This window comes from Coregonus clupeaformis, chromosome 34 (genome assembly GCF_020615455.1).
Source record: "Coregonus clupeaformis isolate EN_2021a chromosome 34, ASM2061545v1, whole genome shotgun sequence".
Classification (NCBI taxonomy): domain Eukaryota; kingdom Metazoa; phylum Chordata; class Actinopteri; order Salmoniformes; family Salmonidae; genus Coregonus; species Coregonus clupeaformis.
The window spans coordinates 21426532-21447088 of record NC_059225.1 but is presented as its reverse complement, the minus strand read 5'-3'; the positions used below and the strand labels follow the sequence as shown (position 1 = coordinate 21447088).

At 41.7% G+C, this 20557-nt stretch overlaps 1 protein-coding gene across 1 annotated transcript in view; it reads left to right on the top strand.

Annotated features, from left to right (window-relative positions):
* LOC121549948 (outer dynein arm-docking complex subunit 2) overlaps positions 1–20557 on the top strand; it is a 98731-nt gene that overhangs the window by 56278 nt on the left and 21896 nt on the right. The window contains exons 16-18 of the mRNA XM_041861950.2: positions 1905–2147; positions 5965–6079; positions 20160–20348. Of these exons, the coding sequence (XP_041717884.1) occupies positions 1905–2147; positions 5965–6079; positions 20160–20348 (547 nt within the window). The remainder of the gene's footprint in view (positions 1–1904; positions 2148–5964; positions 6080–20159; positions 20349–20557) is intronic.

Below are 20557 nucleotides of genomic sequence, written 5' to 3'. Positions count from 1 at the left end.
CTGTGTTGCCCAGCGACAGCCCCAAAACATCACTGCTCTAGAGGAGATCTGCATGGAGGAATGGGCCAAAATACCAGCAACAGTGTGTGAAAACCTTGTGAAGACTTACAGAAAACGTTTGACCTGTGTCATTGCCAACAAAGGGTATATAACAAAGTATTGAGAAACTTTTGTTATTGACCAAATACTTATTTTCCACCATAATTTGCAAATATATTCATAAAAAATCCTACAATGTGATTTTCTCATTTTGTCTGTCATAGTTGACGTGTACCTATGATGAAAATTACAGGCCTCTCTCATCTTTTTAAGTGGGAGAACTTGCACAGTTGGTGGCTGACTAAATACTTTTTTTCCCCACTGTATGAATAGAAAAGGTGTGTACAGCAGTAGTTATATAGTATGCGCCTTGACTAGAATACATTTTAAACATATCAAGTGTGTAAAACAGTATGTAAACATTATCAAAGTGACCAGTGTTCGATGACTCTTGGGCAGCAGCCTCTAAGTAGCAGGGTAGAGTACCAGGTGGTAGCCAGCTAGTAACAGTGACTAAGGTTCAGGGCAGAGAACTGGGTGGAGGCCGGCTAGTAACAGTGACTAAGGTTCAGGGCAGAGTACTGGGTGGAGGCCGGCTAGTGGTGACTGTTTAACAGTCTGATGGCCTGGAGATAGAAGCTGTTTATCAGTCTCTCAGTCCCAGCTTTGAAGCACCTGTACTGTCTTCGCCTTCTAGATGGTAGCGGGGTGAACAGGCCATGGCTCGGGTGGCTGAGACAATTCTATATGACAATTCAATATGTATTGTGATTCGATACTGCAATTTTATTGCGATTTGATGTTCCAAACATATTGCTCACTATATGTCTGCTGGATAGAGACAAGAGATAGCATGAGAACATTTGTTTTGATTAGTCATGGAAATAAAAGTGCTGAAAACATGTTGGCTCACTATTTAAAAAGATGGAGAACAAGCTATAGGATGAAAAATACCGGAGTTCTGTCGCAGGTACAGCCGACTAGTCCTTGCTAACGCTACCTAGTATCAAATCCATACTTGGAGTCAAAGTATCGATATAATATCGTCCAAAATAATATCTGTAATATCCCCTATCACTAAATTCTACTGTAGGTGCACCATGCAGATGAATCTTCAGAGGTGGCCATATGAATAACATTTCTTTTTCTAAGCTAAATTCAGTAAAAGTTCGCTTTCGCAGCCGCTCCGTTCATTACTGTTTTACTTGCAAGAATATGTTTCGGTGGATCATGACCAAAACCAAATGACCTTGGACACTTTCTACAATAGCCTACGGACTGTGTTGCCAGCAACCATAACTGTGAATAAAAACAGTCATAGAACTTAACCGTACATCAGAGGTTTGTTGAGGCTTTCTGCAACCACATTATATCCCTCTTAAATGTTTACTGTAGTTTACCCACCCGATAGTTCTGGCAAACAAAGTGAAATCACAGTAAAACAGGGAGTGAACAAGTCCAAGCCACAGTGAACCTCGGTCATGCAAAGTACATGTGTGGAGAGGCCTTTGAGCAGTCGTGGGAAAACTGTCCTGTTGCTACTGGGTCAAATGATTTGGACTGAAAAAATACATCCATTCCCAAATATAACTCCATTCCTGAAATATATCATTCTCTATATTATCAGACTGTCACCTGGCCAATCCAATACATTTTACCTTGCTCCACACACATTGTAACATCTACATGATATTGATTATGATTCAGAATTATGTGAAATAAATATTAAAAAATGTCTAACTGACCTATTCTTCAAGCCCTTACACAGTATGTTCAAAGCTGCAGATAACATACAAGGCTATACAGCAGCTAAAAAAAGATGGAAGTGATTAGTTGATTGACCCAGGTGCTGTGCCTTTCCCCAGGTTCCAGGATTACAAGGCCTTGGAGACCCTGGTGGGTCTGCTGACGGACCAGCCTGAGGAGGTGCTGGTGAACGTGGTGGGCGCCCTGGGCGAGGGGGCCCAGAAACCTGCCAACAGGGCCACCATCAGGAAGTGTGGAGGCATCCAGCCCCTGGTCAACCTGCTGACGGGTACCAACCAGGCCCTGCTGGTCAATGTTACCAAGGCTGTGGGAGCCTGCGCCACCGAGCCTGAGAATATGGCGTAAGTCATAGAGATATATTTAATTATGTTGTGTAAATTACCCACCCAGTTCAGATTATCAACAGTGGTGACGCTTTGTTTGAAGTCTCACTTACGACACATTTATTGCTATGTCTAAAGCTCTTCAAAATGGTTCATAACCTCTATCATTAGCGGTCGTTCATCATCGTAATTGGTCCTAATAATGTTGATAACAGATGGTGTCCTGGTGATAATGTCAGGCTATGATCTTAATCTTTCATCTTTACAAGGTAGGTTTAATGTTCGTCTTTAGCAGAGTGACAGTTTTAAAAGCCTTGTTTATTGTACCTGCTGCGATAAATATGGTTGTGGTGGCGCGTCCCACAGTTTTACTGTACGTCTGTGGTCATTCATGTTGCTGAACTGGTCAAAGTAGCATACCTTCAACCGTCCAAGCCCTCATGGCTGGAAAAACATCAAGAGTGAACACATAGCTACAGTCCAGTCCTGCTAACTACAGTATGTGCTGCTCATTTGGTTTCAACGCTCCTAAACACTGCATACAGTACAGTATAGTCCCATTTGAATCTCATTGCTTTTACAAGGCTGTTACAGACTCCAAGACCCTTACTTAATTAACACTGGACACAAATAAACAACTTTATGTCTGTGTATGTTTTGTTAGGCTAGCCATTAATGCCATTGTAAGAATAAGTAATATGTTGTAGATAAGCAGAAGCACAGTGGTGCAATAAAAGTTGCAGAACCATTGTTTTGAAGAAATAAGGCCATTTCAGCAATCAGGCTAGCTAGCCTAACTTCTCAATTCATCCCACACAGCCCAGGCAGAATGTTACATCCGAAGCCATTCATTCAGGGCCATGTTTTCTCATGGAATGTATATTTAAGCCTTGTCATTTTTTTAGCATTTACACTTAGTTGTGGACAGAAAGTCGTTATTTCCACAAGTGTTTTTTGTATGTCTTGTGGCAGGGTGAATTATTTTGAGGACCTGTGTGTACAGTAGTTTGCCGAGCAATTAACATAGCTCACATTTGATTGTTTCCTGCTCCAGACCACGTATGGTCAGAGCTGGTTCTCAGATTAAGGACCTGGCCAGGCCTGCTATTGATACTCACTGACTGACTGGACTACAGGGTGATGTCTGTCTGTGCTGCTCCAAACTCTACATGGTGCTCCAAATTCATTGCAAAATCCATGTCAGTTATTGGCTTTGTTTAGCTTTGTTTTCCTGGTCCAGGCCACATGGCCAGGAAAAAGTCCTGGCCATAGATGTAACTTTTCAAAACTAGCTAATCGATGATCTACGCCTACCTATTTGTTTTAAAATCCCTTCTAGCTTTTTTAAAATAAGCGTATTTTTATTCTAAGCTATTGCACTGTGTGGTTAATGATATCATAGACAAAATATGGGAAAATATCACATTACAATCCCTCCTAGTACTTTCTGTAATTTACAAGAAAGAACACACGTTTTGCAAATGCCTTTAGGCTTTGTGGTCTCCTTGTTTCCATCCCTCATCCAACTGTCAGTTGTCTTCTTCATGCTAACGTGTTTCATACCTGCTCTTGTGAGGACAGCACTTTTCTGGCGCTCGATAGGAGGTTTAGTTTGTTGTTGGGCTGGATTTAGGAGGCCCCTCTGACTGGAATCTTACGTTATGATCCCCCAGACTGATTTATGTGCAAACGGAAGACAGATGGCGCAGGGAACTTCTCTTGATGAGTGCTCGCTCGTTGCTAGTCACGGAGATACCGTGATTAGGGAGTGTTTAAGTAATTATGACAGCATTCAATGTCGGCCTTGTTGGTGGAAGCACACATGGGAAAAATGTTACATGTTATTTATACCAGACAACAGGGCACATTGTGGCGTAATTCTTTGGGTTCCCAGACCCTGACTACAGCCTTGACTACAGTCATGTACGCAGCATGAAATATGGCTTATGCTTAAGTAAACTTCAACTCAGATGTCATGAAATATAGAGAGACCTGTCTACTGGCTCTGTTTGATTTGGAAAGAGGTACCCCAGACTACCCACCCACCATACAGTATAATGTTGTTTTGGTTCTATATATAAATATCTATATAGACCTCACTCACTTTACCTTGATTTAAGTTAACCTATGGCCTACCGTCACATAGGCGCTCAGTGATTTCTCATGGAGATTCACTTTACCAGACCAGACAGAGAGTGGTTTTTAGAGCTGTGGTGGAAACAGAATGAAACTGGTGAAGGTTGGTTTGTGATTGAAAACCCATGCAGAACCCTTTGATCCTGCCCTGTGATGGTATTCAGGGTCTGGACAAACTGATACTACTGTATGGCCCAGCCCAGCCAGAACTCTGAGAAAGACAAGCACTCAATTGCTCCTCTTAACTGTGAAAGTATATACGCTGAACAAAAATATAAACGCATCATACAACAATTTCAAAGATTTTACTGAGTTACAGTTCATATAAGGAAATCAGTCGATTGAAGGCCCTAATCTATGTATTTCACATGACTGGGAATACAGATATACATCTGTTGGTCACAGATACCTTAAAGAAAAGTAGGGGCGTGGATCAGAAAACCAGTCAGTATCTGGGGTGACCACCATTTGCCTCATGCAGTGCGACACATCTCCTTCGCAAAGAGTTGACCAGGCTGTTGATTGTGGCCTGGAATGTTGTCCCACTCCTCTTCAATGGCCGTGCGAAGTTGCTGGATATTGTAGGGAACTGGAACACGCTGTCGTACAAGTCAATCCAGAGCATCCCAAACATGCTCAATGGGTGACATATCTGGTGAGTACGCAGACCAATTCAAGAACTGGGACATTATCAGCTTCCAGGAATTGTGTACAGGTCCTTGCGACGTGGGGCCGTGCATTATCATGCTGAAAAATGAGGTGATGGCGGTGGATGAATGGCATGACAATGGGCCTCAGGATCTCATCACAGTATCTCTACCTGCCCATACCATAACCCCACCGCCACCATGGGGCACTCTGTTCACAACATTGACATCAGCAAACCGCTCTCCCACACAACGCCATACACACTGTCTACCATCTGCCCGGTACAGTTGAAACCGGGATTCATTCGTGAAGAGCACACTTCTCCAGCGTGCCAGTGGCCATTTGAAGGTAAGCATTTGCCCACTGAAGTCGGTTACGACACCAAACTGCAGTCAGGTCAAGACCCTAGTGAGGACAACAAGCACGCAGATGGGCTTCCCTGAGAAGCTTTCTGACAGTTTGTGCAGAAATTATTTGGTTGTGCAAACCCACAGTTTCATCAGCTGTCCGGGTGGCTGGTCTCAGACGTAGTGCCAAATTCTTATGGTAGAGAAATGAACATCAAATTCTCTCACAACAGCTCTGGTGGACATTCCTGCAGTCAGCATGCCAATTGCATGCTCCCTTGAGACATCTGTGGCATTGTGTTGTGTGACCAAACAGCACATTTTAGAGTGGCCTTTTATTGTCCCCAGCACAAGGTGCACCTGTGTAATGATCATGCTGTTTAATCAGCTTCTTGATATGCTACACCTGTTAGGTGGATGGATTATCTTGGCAAAGGAGAAATGCTCACTAACAGGGATGTAAATGTTTTTATTCATAACATTTGAGAGAAATTATATTTTGGTGGGAATGGAAAATATCTGGGATCTTTTATTTCAGCTCATGAAACATGGGACCAACACTTTACATGTTGCGTTTATATTTTTTTTCAGTGTATATCACACTGACTGTGCCCACTGTAATATCACCCTCTATTCTCTTTCTCTCTATCTCTCTCTCAATCCTTCTCTCTCTCCCTCTCTCTCTCTTCTCTCTTCTCCTACAGGATCATTGACCGTCTGGATGGAGTGCGTCTGCTCTGGTCCTTGTTGAAAAACCCAAATCCAGATGTCCAGGCCAGTGCTGCATGGGCCATTTGTCCATGCATTGAAAATGCAAAGGTAGGGTACATTCAACATTCAAAAGACAATTGCACATCTGAGCTATCTTTGTTGCAGGTGCATGGTAACAGTTGAATAACATGAAAAAAAAAAAAAGAAACCCGCTCTTGCTAGTATCGCACTACGTATCGGCCTCAAGGCCTTCGTCAGAGCTTTTGTGAGTTAAATTTTTTTTTGCACCCTTATGTAGACATTGCTCCACCCACATCCGTTCTATGCATCGAATGGGGTTGGAGTCGAGGGAAAATAAGTAAGTGTTACCAAATATAACAATGTGCATTTCATAAATATTCGAATAAAGTATGTACATAATATAACAATGTGCATTTCATAAATATTCGAATAAAGTATGTACATAAAATGTATTAAACATGTCTGTAAAACCACAATGAGGACATCGACCCACCAAGCAAGTTTTAATTAATTATTGGGTACAGCGCAAGAAAAACGTCAGAGTAATCTGAAATGGTGGCATTAGTTCATGTTCACATTTACAACATACCATACACTACCAGTCAAAAGTTTGGACACACCTACTCATTCAAGGGTTTTTCTTTATTTTTACTTTTTTTTACATTGTAGAATAATAGTGAAGACATCAAAACTATGAAATAACACATATGGAATCATGTAGTAACCAAAAAAGTGTTAAACAAATCAAAATATATTTGAGATTTTTCAAATAGCCACCCTTTGCCTTGATGACAGCTTTGCACACTCTTGGCTTCATGAGGTTGTCACCTGGAAATCATTTCAGTTAACAGGTGTGCCTTCTTAAAAGTTAATTTGTGGAATTTATTTCCTTCTTAATCCTTTTGAGCCAATCAGTTGTGTTGTGACAAGGTAGGGGGGTATACAGAAGAAAGCCCTATTTGGTAAAAGACCAAGTCCATATTATGGCAAGAACAGCTCAAATAAGCAAAGAGAAATGACAGTCCATCATTACTTTAAGACATGAAGGTCAGTCAAGCGCTATGATGAAACTGGCTCTCATGAGGACCGCCACAGGAATGGAAGACCCAGAGTTACCTCTGCTGCAGAGGATAAGTTCATTATAATTACCAGCCTCAGAAATTGCAGCCCAAATAAATGCTTCACAGAGTTCAAGTAACAGACACATCTCAACATCAACTGTTCAGAGGTGACTGTGTGAATCAGGCCTTCATAGTCGAATTTCTGCAAAGAAACCACTACTAAAGGACACCAATAAGAAGAACAGGACACCAATAAGAAGAACAGACCTGCTTGGGCCAAGAAACACGAGCAATGGACATTAGACCGGTGGAAATTTGTGGTTCAAACCGCTGTGTCTTTGTGAGACGCGGTGTGGATGAACGGATGATCTCCGCATGTGTATTTCCCACCGTAAAGCATGGAGGAGGAGGCAGTGTTATGGTGTGGGGGTGCTTTGCTGGTGACACTATCTGTGATTTATTTAGAATTCAAGGCACACTTAACCAGCATGGCTACCACAGCATTCTGCAGCGATACGCCATCCCATCTGGTTTGGGCTTAGTGGGACTATCATTTGTTTTTCAACAGGACAATGACCCAACACACCTCCAGGCTGTGTAAGGGATATTTTACCAAGAAGGAGAGGGATGGAGTGCTGCATCAGATGACCTGGCCTCCACAATCCCCCAACCTCAACCCAGTTGAGATGGTTTGGGATGAGTCGGACGGCAGAGATAAGGAAAAGCAGCCAACAAGTGCTCAGCATATGTGGGAACTCCTTCAAGACTGTTGGAAAAGCATTCCAGGTAAAGCTGGTTGAGAGAATGGCAAGAGTGTGCAAAGTTGTCATCAAGGCAAAGGGTGGCTATTTGAAGAATCTCAAATCTCAAATACATTTTGATTTGTTTAACACTTTTCTGGTTACTACATGATTCCATATGTGTTATTTCATAGTTTTGATGTCTTCACTATTATTCTACAATGTAGAAAATAGTCAAAAATAAAGAAAAACCCTTGAATGAGTAGGTTTGTCCAAACTTTTGACTGGTACTGTACATAGGCATTTCATCATTTAAGACCTTTAGGAAATAATGTCTGGATACAACCAACAAAAATGTCACTTGCAGTAGCACTACATTTGTTTTAATTATTGTATTATTCTCTAATGGCAATTCTGCTTAACAACATGGAAAACATATTACACTGTTATAACACTGTAAATAAAATTAAGTCTCAACTTTGCCACAAAGGTTCTCATGTTGTTCTATTACAGGTGTATATTTGTATGTTTATCATTGTTGTAATATGTTCATCGTGTTTATCATTGTTGTAATATGTTCATCATATTTATCATTGTTGGAATATGTTCATCATGTTTATCACTGTTGTAATATGTTCATCATGTTTATCATTGTTGTAATATGTTCATCGTGTTTATCATTGTTGTAATATGTTCATCATGTTTATCATTGTTGTAATATGTTTATCGTGTTTATCATTGTTGTAATATGTTCATCGTGTTTATCATTGTTGTAATATGTTCATCATGTTTATCATTGTTAGAATATGTTCATCATGTTTATCACTGTTGTAATATGTTCATCATGTTTATAATTGTTGTAATATGTTCATCGTGTTTATCATTGTTGTAATATGTTCATCATGTTTATAATTGTTGTAATATGTTCATCGTGTTTATCATTGTTGTAATATGTTCATTGTGTTTATCATTGTTGTGAAATGTTCATCATGTTTATCATTGTTGTAGTATGTTCATCATGTTTATCATTGTAATATGTTCATCATGTTTATCTTGGTTGTAATATGTTCATCATGTTTATCATTGTAATATGTTCATCATGTTTATCATTGTAATATGTTCATCATGTTTATCTTGGTTGTATCACTATTCAGAAGCCTGTTTATATCATCCAGAAGGTCAGCCTCCTCAAGCCTCTCTCTCTTTAAAGACAATCTGGTGTTGGGAGGTTGCAGCAGGGGTGACGCTGTGTCACTAGAGGCTTACATTAACCCTCCTCTAATACAAAGCAGAACACGCTGCTCTCTGTTGGTGAACTGGGAAACAGGCAGCAGGCAGGCAGGCAGAGACTTGGAGGAGTAATATCCTGTGGCATAAGTTCTGACTCCTCTGTTGAAAATCCTCAACATGCTGTGAGTTACAGTCACACAACCAGCAGCAGCTTCTTACACAACGAGCAGGGTGCCAGACAGACAGGCTGTGTCTCCTGTGACCCCATTCTGCACATACAGCCTAGGCTGCTGTACATACTTCCACTGTACAGTCCTCATGGCATAGGGCCTACTGTATAGCATGCATATGCTGTCTGCATTCCAAATTGCACCCTATTCCCTATAAAGTGCACTACTTTTGACCAAAGGGCCCATAGGGCTCTGGTCAAAAGTAGTGCACTATGTAGGGAATAGGGTGCCATATGGGACACACACAGTCTGTTGCATTCATATATAACTGCTGCAGTATAGCTGTGTCAATCCCCCCTTATATTTATGTCAGTGGGTTTGATTCCCAGGGCCGTTGTATAATTTTTCCAAAATACAAATGTAACATTGTTCTATTAGATTATCGCCATGATTAACGTAAACAGCTTGTCAGTTGGACAATCTGTTTAAGTTTAAACAGATATATTGGGCCCAGCTCAGGCAGGTGTCTCAGTCAGGGTGAGGGGAGCTTTTCACTCGCTGGAAGGAATTTTTCCAGCCCAGAATTGTGGCAAAAATGATCTATGGCAACCATATGGAAGAGGAGGGCCGAACAGCTGCAGCTTGAACACTAACAAAGTTTGACAATGTTTGTCTGAACTTTACGGTGCCAATTTTTGTAGTGAATACATGAACATGCTCTTTGGTTGATTTCTGACACAGGGCAATGACAAGAGCTAAACAGTGCGTTGGTTTTGCCCATCGAGCGAGCGAGGGGAACCCGATACTGCTCGGTGCAGTAGTAGTTATATAGATAAAAGCCCCATGTGGTTTTAGTTAGCAGCGCCACAGTGGTTTATCAGAGGATCATGGTGTAAATGCAGCTGCTGGATGCTCCAGTCCCTTACCTCTACTCCTACTCAGGCATCTACAGACACATACAAGAACAGTATGCCCCACTTGTACCGGCCTGCCTGGCCAGCTCCCTCTGTGAGTAAAGCCCCAGTCATACTAACAAAGGAAATAGAAGGTCTAATAGAACGGATAGATAGCAATAAATACTGTAACATAGAGGCTCAGAATAAATTAGAGAAAAAACTAAAATAAATGGAGGAACTTATTCAAGAAAGATCAAGTGTAATATATTATAAAAAATAAAGCAAACTGGATGGAATATGGGGAATAATGCAGCAAATTATTTTTTTATCTTCAACATAGAAATGCTACCAAAAATAATTTACTGAAACTGGTTACAAATGACGTAGTCACCCATGATTCACCAAACTATATTTTGAAGGAGGAAGCAAAGTACTTTAAGCATATATTTTCGTTTCAGTCGCCTCCATCTCCTCTAACTGAAGCTAATTGTATGGATTTTTTTTGTCTCACCCCATGTTCAAGAATGTCCTTTTCCCCTTTATTCAGATTACAACCTCTCACTTTCAGTTATTTGAAAAGGAAATCATCTCCCAAATATCACTATTTCTAAAACAAGCCATAGAAAGTTGGTTGCAATTTCAATTTCATCCTCCAGAAACGACAGAACAAATAATGCAAAAAATATTGTGGTTAAACTCAAATATACTAATTGAAAAAACCCATTAAAAAAATATTTATTTTACAAAAGGTATAATCTTCGTAAATTATATCATAGGTAGAACTGGTGGAGTTATGTCGCACATGCAGCTAACAAAACAACCAAATAATTGCAGCATTACCTCAAAAATGGAAGAGGAAAGTGGAAGGGGGAAAAGGTAAGGAACTTGTCTGTCGGCACTGCATTAAAGACCCTAATTGGTTAAAGAAAATTGTGATAAATAAAAAAGTATACCAGTTTAATTTAAGGACCAAAGGATTGACAGCTGTCCCATATAGATTGCAAAACTTATCATTTTTTAATTTAAATTATTATACAAAATTCTTGCAACCAATAGAATTATATTTATATAGGGGATACAATCTTCCCAGCTCTGCAGATTTTGCTGCGAAGAGACAGAATCATTAGATCATTTGTTTTGGTACTGTCCATTTGTAGCTTGTTTTTGGTCACAGGTCCAGGAATGGCTGAAGGATTACAATATTTACCTGGCGCTAACCCTGCAGATAGCACTACTGGGTGATCTGAAAAGCCATAGTCAATTGATCAATAGTATAATAGTACTTTTAGCAAAAATGTTTATTTTCAATTTACAATCTGTAGAAACAATGAGAATAGAAGGGTTCAGAACTTTTGTGAAACATCACAGTACAGTTGAGAAATATATGGCAAGTAGAAATCCAATATGGATGGTGTTAAGATATAGATGGGAGGGGTTGAATGGAGCTGAAGGTTGGGACTAATAACAACTAATAACAACAAAATAACTAATGTAAAACATACTGTGTCCATAATAAGTACAGTGAGGTAAAAAAGTGTTTGATCCCCTGCTGATTTTGTACGTTTGCCCACTGACAAAAAAATTATCAATCTATAATTTTAATGGTAGGTTTATTTGAACAGTGAGAGACAGAATAACAACAAAAAAATCCAGAAAAATGCATGTCAAAAATGTTATAAATTGATTAGCATTTTAATGAGGTAAATAAGTATTTAACCCCTCGGCAAAACATGACTTAGTACTTGGTGGCAAAACCCTTGTTGGCAATCACAGAGGTCAGACGTTTCTTGTAGTTGGCCACCAGGTTTGCACACATCTCAGGAGGGATTTTGTCCCACTCCTCTTTGCAGATCTTCTCCAAGTCATTAAGGTTTGGAGGCTGACATTTGGCAACTCGAACCTTTAGCTCCCTCCACAGATTTTCTATGGGATTAAGGTCTGGAGACTGGCTAGGCCACTCCAGGACCTTAATGTGCTTCTTCTTGAGCCACTCCTTTGTTGCCTTGGCTGTGTGTTTTGGGTCATTGTCATTCTGGAATACCCATCCACGACCCATTTTCAATGCCCTGTCTGAGGGAAGGAGGTTCTCACCCAAGATTTGACGATACATGGCCCCGTCCATCGTCCCTTTGATGCGGTGAAGTTGTCCTGTCCCCTTAGCAGAAAAACACCCCCAAAGCATAATGTTTCCACCTTCATGTTTGACGGTGGGGATGGTGTTAGGTCATAGGCAGCATTCCTCCTCCTCCAAACACGGCGAGTTGAGTCGATGCCAAAGAGCTCGATTTTGGTCTCATCTGACCACAACACTTTCACCCAGTTCTCCTCTGAATCATTCAGATGTTCATTGGCAAACTTCAGACGGGCAGGTATATGTGCTTTCTTGAGCAGGGGGACCTTGCGGGCGCTGCAGGATTTCAGTCCTTTAAGGCGTAGTGTGTTACCAATTGTTTTCTTGGTGGCTATGGTCCCAGCTGCCTTGAGATAATTGACAAGATCCTCCCGTGTAGTTCTGGGCTGATTCCTCACCGTTCTCATGATCATTGCAACTCCACGAGGTGAGATCTTGCATGGAGCCCCAGGCCGAGGGAGATTGACAGTTCTTTTGTGTTTCTTCCATTTGTGAATAATCGCACCAACTGTTGTCACCTTCTCACCAAGCTGCTTGGCGATGGTCTTGTAGCCCATTCCAGCCTTGTGTAGGTCTACAATTTTGTCCCTGACATCCTTGGAGAGCTCTTTGGTCTTGGCCATGGTGGAGAGTTTGGAATCTGATTGATTGATTGGTTCTGTGGACAGGTGTCTTTTATACAGGTAACAAGCTGAGATTAGGAGCACTCCCTTTAAGAGTGTGCTCCTAATCTCAGCTCGTTACCTGTATAAAAGACACCTGGGAGCCAGAAATCTTTCTGATTGAGAGGGGGTCAAATACTTATTTCCCTCATTAAAATGCAAATCAATTTATAAAATTTTTGACATGCGTTGTTGTTGTTATTCTGTCTCTCACTGTTCAAATAAATCTACCATTCAAATTATAGACTGATCATTTCTTTGTCAGTGGGCAAACGTACAAAATCAGCAGGGGATCAAATACTTTTTTCCCTCACTGTATATAGGTTGAGAACTTTTGTGAAAAAGAGCACAGTTTGGGGGATATGGCATGTAGAGACAAACCGGATTGACATAATAATAATATAATAATATGCCATTTAGCAGACGCTTTTATCCTAAGCGACTTACAGTCATGTGTGCATACATTTTTTTACGTATGGGTGGTCCCGGGGATCGAACCCACTACCCTGGCGTTACAAGCGCCATGCTCTACCAATTGAGCTACAGAGGACCACAGCAGTTGAACATGGGTCAGTCGGTCCATCATGAAAATGATCGGAGAGGTTGAGGGTAGTGAAAGTTCAGGAGTAAAAATAAACAAAATATAATTATTGTAAAATAGACTGTGTCCATAAAATGTATATAGTATGTATAAGCTGGAAGTAGAGGCCTAAGCGTTGTTGTTCACTAGTTTACTCCAATTAGGGGAGGGGTGGTAGGGTTGGAAAGTAATAAAGGAAAATAAAATAATAAAAAATATATGTATGTATGTGTATGTATGTATGTATATGTGTGTGTGTATGTATATATATATATACAGTTGAAGTCGGAAGTTTACATACACTAGGTTGGAGTCATTAAAACTCGTTTTTCAATCACTCCACAAATTTCTTTTTAACAAACTATCGTTTTGGCAAGTCGGTTAGGACATCTACTTTGTGCTTGACACAAGTAATTTTTTCAACAATTGTTTACAGACAGATTATTTCACTTATAATTCACTGTATCACAATTCCAGTGGGTCAGAAGTTTACATACACTAAATTGACTGTGCCTTTAAAAAGCTTGGAAAATTCCAGAAAATGATGTCATGGCTTTAGAAGCTTCTGATAGGCTAATTGACATCATTTGAGTCAATTGGAGGTGTACCTGTGGATGTATTTCAAGGCCTACCTTCAAACTCAGTGCCTCTTTCCTTGACATCATGGGAAAATCAAAAGAAATCAGCCAATACCTCAGATAAAAAAATTGTAGACCTCCACAAGTCTGGATCATTCTTGGGAGCAATTTCCAAACGCCTGAAGGTACCACGTTCATCTGTACAAACAATAGTACACAAGTATAAACACCATGGGGCGTTCTGTCTCCTAGAGATGAACATACTTTGGTGCGAAAAGTGCAAATCAATCCCAGAACAACAGCAAAGGACCTTGTGAAGATGCTGGAGGAAACAGGTACAAAATTATCTATATCCACAGTAAAACGAGTCCTATATCGACATAACCTGAAAGGCCGCTCAGCAAGGAAGAAGCCACTGCTCCAAAACCGCCATAAAAAAGACAGACTACGGTTTGCAACTGCACATGGGGACAAAGATCGTACTTTTTGGAGAAATGTCCTCTGGTCTGATGAAACAAAAATATAACTGTTTGGCCGTAATGACCATCGTTATGTTTGGAGGAAAAAGGTGGGGGTGTTTTGCTGCAGGAGGGACTGGTGCACTTCACAAAATAGATGGCATCATGAGGAAGGAAAATTATGTGGATATATTGAAGCAACATCTCAAGACATCAGTCAGGAAGTTAAAGCTTGGTCGCAAATGGGTCTTCCAAATGGACAATGACCCCAAGCATACTTCCAAAGTTGTGGCAAAATGACTTAAGGACAACAAAGTTAAGGTATTGAAAACCCCTACAACTCATCCAGAATGCCGCAGCCCGTCTGGTGTTCAACCTTCCCAAGTTCTCTCACGTCACCCCGCTCCTCCGCACACTCCACTGGCTTCTACAAGACCATGGTGCTTGCCTACGGAGCTGTGAGGGGAACGGCACCTCTGTACCTTCAGGCTCTGATCAGTCCCTACACCCAAACGAGGGCATTGCGTTCATCCACCTCTGGCCTGCTGGCCCCCCTACCTCTGCGGAAGCACAGTTCCAACTCAGCCCAGTCAAAACTGTTCGCTGCTCTGGCACCCCAATGGTGGAACAAGCTCCCTCACGACGCCAGGACAGCTGAGTCAAATCAAATCAAATCAAATTTTATTGGTCACATGCGCCGAATACAACAGGTGCAGACATTACAGTGAAATGCTTACTTACAGCCCTTAACCAACAGTGCATTTATTTTAAACAAAAAAAGTAAGAATAAAACAACAACAAAAAAGTGTTGAGAAAAAAAGAGCAGAAGTAAAATAAAGTGACAGTAGGGAGGCTATATATACAGTAAAATAAAGTGACAGTAGGGAGGCTATATATACAGGGGGGTACCGTTGCATAGTCAATGTGCGGGGGCACCGACTAGTTGAGGTAGTTGAGGTAATATGTACATGTGGGTAGAGTTAAAGTCACTCACCACCTTTCGGAGACACTTGAAACCCCACCTCTTTAAGGAATACCTGGGATAGGATAAAGTAATCCTTCTACCCCCCCCCTTACCCCCCCCCAAAAAAAAAAACATATTGTAAAGTGGTTATCCCACTGCCTATAAGGTGAATGCACCAATTTGTAAGTCGCTCTGGATAAGAGCATCTGCTAAATGACGTAAATGTAAATGTAATGTAAATGTATTGGAGTGGCCATCATAAAGCCCTGACCTCAATATATAGAACATTTGTGTGCAGACCTGAAAAAGAGTGTGCGAGCAAGGAGGCCTACAAACCTGACTCAGTTACACCAGCTCTGTCAGGAGGAATGGGCCAAAATTCACCCAACTTATTGTGGGAAGGTTGTGGAAGGCTACCCGAAACGTTTGACCCAAGTTCAACAATTTAAAGGCAATGCTACCAAATACTAATTGAGTGTATGTAAACTTCTGACCCACTGGGAATGTGATGAAATAAATAAAAGCTGAAATAAATAATTCTCTCTACTATTATTCTGACATTTCACATTCTTAAAATAAAGTGGTGATCCTAACTGACCTAATACAGGGAATTTTTACTAGGATTAAATGTCAGGAATTGTGAAAAACTGAGTTGAAATGTATTTGGCTAAGGTGTATGTAAACCTCCGACTTCAACTGTATCTATATATACAGCTGCGGAAAAAATTAAGAGACCACTGCAAAATTATCAGTTTCTTTGGTTTTACTATTTATATGTATGTGTTTGGGTAAAAATAACATTTGTGTTTTATTCTATAAACTATTGACAACATTTCTCCCAAATTCCAAATAAAAATATTGTCATTTAGAGCATTTATTTTGCAGAAAATGACAACTGGTCAAAATAACAAAAATGTTGTAGTGTTGTCAGACCTCAAATAATGCAAAGAAAATAACTTCATGTTCATTTTTAAACAACACAATACTAATCTTTTAACTTAGGAAGAGTTCAGAAATCAATATTTGGTGGAATAACCCTGATTTTCAATCACAGCTTTCATGCGTCTTGGCATGCTCTCCACCAGTCTTTCACATTGATGTTGGGTGACTTTATGCCACTCCTGGCGCAAAAATTCAAGCAGCTCGGCTTTGTTTGATGGCTTGTGACCATCCATCTTCCTCTTGATCACATTCCAGAAGTTTTCAATGGGATTCAGGTCTGGAGATTGGGCTGGCCATGACAGGGTCTTGATCTGGTGGTCCTCCATCCACACCTTGATTGACCTGGCTGTGTGGTATGGCGCATTGTCCTGCTGGAAAAACCAATCCTCAGAGTTGGGGAACAATGTCAGAGCAAAAGGAAGCACGTTTTCTTCCAGGACAACCTTGTACGTGGCTTGATTCATGCGTCCTTCACAAAGACAAATCTGCCCGATTCCAGCCTTGCTGAAGCACCCCCAGATCATCACCGATCCTCCACCAAATTTCACAGTAGGTGCGAGACACTGTGGCATGTAGGCCTCGCCAGGTCTCTGTCTAACCATTAGACGACCAGGTGTTGGGCAAAGCTGAAAATTGGACTCATCAGAGAAGATAACCTTACTCCAGTCCTCTACGGTCCAATCCTTATGGTCTTTTGCAAACCTCAGCCTGGCTCTTCTTTGCTTCTCATTGATGAAGGGCTTTTTTCTAGCTTTGCATGACTTCAGCCCTGCCCCTAGGAGCCTGTTTCGAACTGTCCTCGCTGTGCACTTCACCCCAGCTGCCGTTTGCCATTCTTTTCGTAGGTCACTTGATGTCATCCTATGGTTGTTGAGTGACATTCGAATGAGTTGGCGGTCATCCCAGTCACTAGAGAGTCGTTTTCGCCCTCTGCCGGTCTGTAGCTTTGTTGTCCCCAATGTCTGCTGCTTGACCTTGTTCTTATGAACCGCCGTCTTTGAAATTTTAAGGATGGAAGCAACCTGACGCTCACTGTATCCCTCTGCCAGTAAAGCCAGAATTGAACCCTTCTTTTCCTCACTCAAAACTTTCCTTTTCAACTCTTTTGGCATGGTCAATAGTTATTTTTTGATTAATATTACTTTTGAGGTACTATTAGCACTGTTTTTGCCATCCAGCTGGTCCTATTGCAAGATGATAGGGATGACCACAGCAGTGGTTTTTATAATTTTCCTCGTTAAATAAGATTTGGTTAATGTGATCACCTAATCAGTACCTAATTCAGTAGAATGAGGTGTGCCTTTGTTGGAATTCAACAGACACTGGAATGGAATGGCTGTCATACATGTAGAGATGCTGATTTAAGAAAAATGTGCAGTGGTCTCTTAATTTTTTCCACAGCTGTATATATATTTGCAGGAAGAAAACATATGGGGGATTGGAAGTGATGCAGACAATTACATTGATGGAAGTTACAATGTATCTGCAATATTAAATCTACCCCCTAAAAAAAATAAAAATAATGCCCCAGTCATTATTGCAGTCAGCAGGGGCTTTGCAGTGAATCAGTCAATTAGCGTTGTTCCCTCAATCAAGGAGGTAACCTGCCTTGCTGCTCATGTAATGAAGTGCATCATTAAATTGCCTGGGCACGGGCAACTTGCGATGCCTGGTTTATTTTCCCTTTACATAGTAGCCTATGGACGTAGGAGCCTGATTGCTTGCTTGCTGGAGAGGGTCAGGGCAAACTACTCTGCTGTGCCACTTGAGCCGGCTTCCTTTCCCCCTCCCTCAGTCTAGGCTAAATCACGCACACCGACCAGATAATGTGTTTTCTATTTTATTTCATCTTCGGGGAAAAGGGACAGCAGGATAGCAGGGGCCTTACGTGTGTAGCTTCATAATGCTGCGGTTTTCAGGGTTCTAGGGTTCTGTCCAGGCCATGAAAGGGATCCTCACTAGTCCGCCGCAGCTGGTGACTTGAGAAGCGTTTCTTCTGTCGCTGGTGAGTCGCGGCATCATCAGTATTCCTGAGGAAAGGCTTCCTGTGCTGTGTGCTCACTGTGCTGTGTCGAGGCGGAGCGGGGGGTCAGCTCCTGGCCCTGGCTCTGGCCCGGCACACATTGCTCCTCCTCTGGCACCACATCTGAGGAGAGCAGAGAGAGACACACACCACCGTGTCTCGTCTTGCTCTCTGTGCTCTGAGCCCTGGCCTGTCAGAGCTAGAAGGTTCCATTCAACACTCCTCACTGTGCAGTGTGCACAGCCACGATACCTGCTGCGGTAGTGTCCCAGTGTCACTGCTTTGGTTGGAAATGCCTGCACTCCTGTCCCTCATTGAATAGGCCACTCACATTGAGGCTAGTGTGAATGTGGTTAACCGGGGCAGTTATTATTGTATTTATCTTTTATTTAACGAGGTGAGTCCCATTGAGATGCAAATCTCTTTTACAAGTGGAGCCCTTGGCCTGGCACAACTGCATACAACCCCCAAAGGGAGGGTGTTATGATTCATTACCTAGACGATAATGTCTACGTACAGAAAACTAAGAAACAAGCTATATTAAATCCTCAATGTCCTAGATGAAGATATAATGTTGTTGGAAATGTAAATGGAGCATGCTTTGTGATGATTTGCACTCAGCCATCTCTAATTATACGCTTTCCATAATCTTGGTTTACTATTTTCATATTACTGGAGACAGGCTGGCAGTGGCTGTGTATGCCACCTTGATATATACCTCCCTTTGGTGGCGATTATGTTGAGTTGTGATTTTAAAAGCGGCCCGATCTGCCAAGCTTCATTGAAGGCTGCGTATGTGCCCACTCTCTTCCGCTGTGGTTCCTCAGAGAGCTCACCAGCCCCTTGGCTTGGACGGCACAGCCCCATAAGTGGCTGAGAGTCCTGTGGTACCAGCTAGCCCACTGGTGCCATGCACTTAAACCAGTGTCTACGGTGCCAGCCTGGCCTGCATGGTCGGGGAAACACACTGACTCCTTCAGTTCCTCTGCACACTGATTCCGACACCATGTTTTGGTCCTGTGTTCTCAACAGTGTAACCTACATGGAGAGGTCATTAGATAAGCCTTCTGTTGAAGTAGTGTTCTGAACAGTGTAACCTACATGGAGAGGTCATTAGATAGGCCTTCTGTTGAAGTAGTGTTCTGAACAGTGTAACCTACATGGAGAGGTCATTAGATAGGCCTTCTGTTGAAGTAGTGTTCTGAACAGTGTAAGCCTACATGGAGGGGTAGAAAAGGGAGTCCAAATGACTCCTCATCCAAATGGATAGGCTGACATTAGCTAGGTCTGCTGTAGAAGTATTCGTTTCCCTTGACCCTTAAATTTCTTAGCAAGAAATCCCATCAATTTTGCCCTGTTTATTTCTGTAAATTGCTTTTTATAACAAACAGACTATATCTCACCTATTTGGCATGCTTGATGAGGAATAACTACTGGCACACCACACAGCCCATCCGTATTGACAATGGCCCTATCCGTAGAATGGAAAGCAGGACAGAGCCACGGCTACTCAATTTACCTCCGATTGGGTTGACTGGCACTGATGGGGTTTTGATTGATGCTAAGGCTGATGAAAAGGCTTTTTCTTTTTCCTTAGCTTGTGTGTTTCTTTAGTTTTCTTTGCTCTGCTCAAATGCCCCTGCTTCCCTCCCTGCCCATTACACAGTCTCGCTGCGCCCCTTTATTTCACAGATTGAGAACACCAAGCTAATAAGAGGCTTTTTACTTTTAGGATTCAGGGGAAATGGTGCGCTCATTTGTCGGTGGATTGGAACTGATTGTTAATTTGCTGAAATCAACAAACAAAGAGGTACTGGCGAGCGTGTGCGCCGCCATAGCCAAAATAGCCAAAGACGAAGAGAATCTGGCAGTCATCACTGACCACGGGGTTGTACCGATGCTGGCCAAGCTGACAAACACAGTAAGTACACTCAATTAGCCTGTGTGTTTACTGGGAATCTTCAGTCTTGTTGTAAATGGACTATCTATGATACCATCGTCTCAGTTGTGACTTAATAGTTCACTGTAGTATTTGAAACAAACTCTATTGAGTAGTGTTCATAGCCTAGACCCTGGTCAAAAGTAGTGCACTGTATACGGAATAGGGTGCCATTTGAGACGCAGCCATAG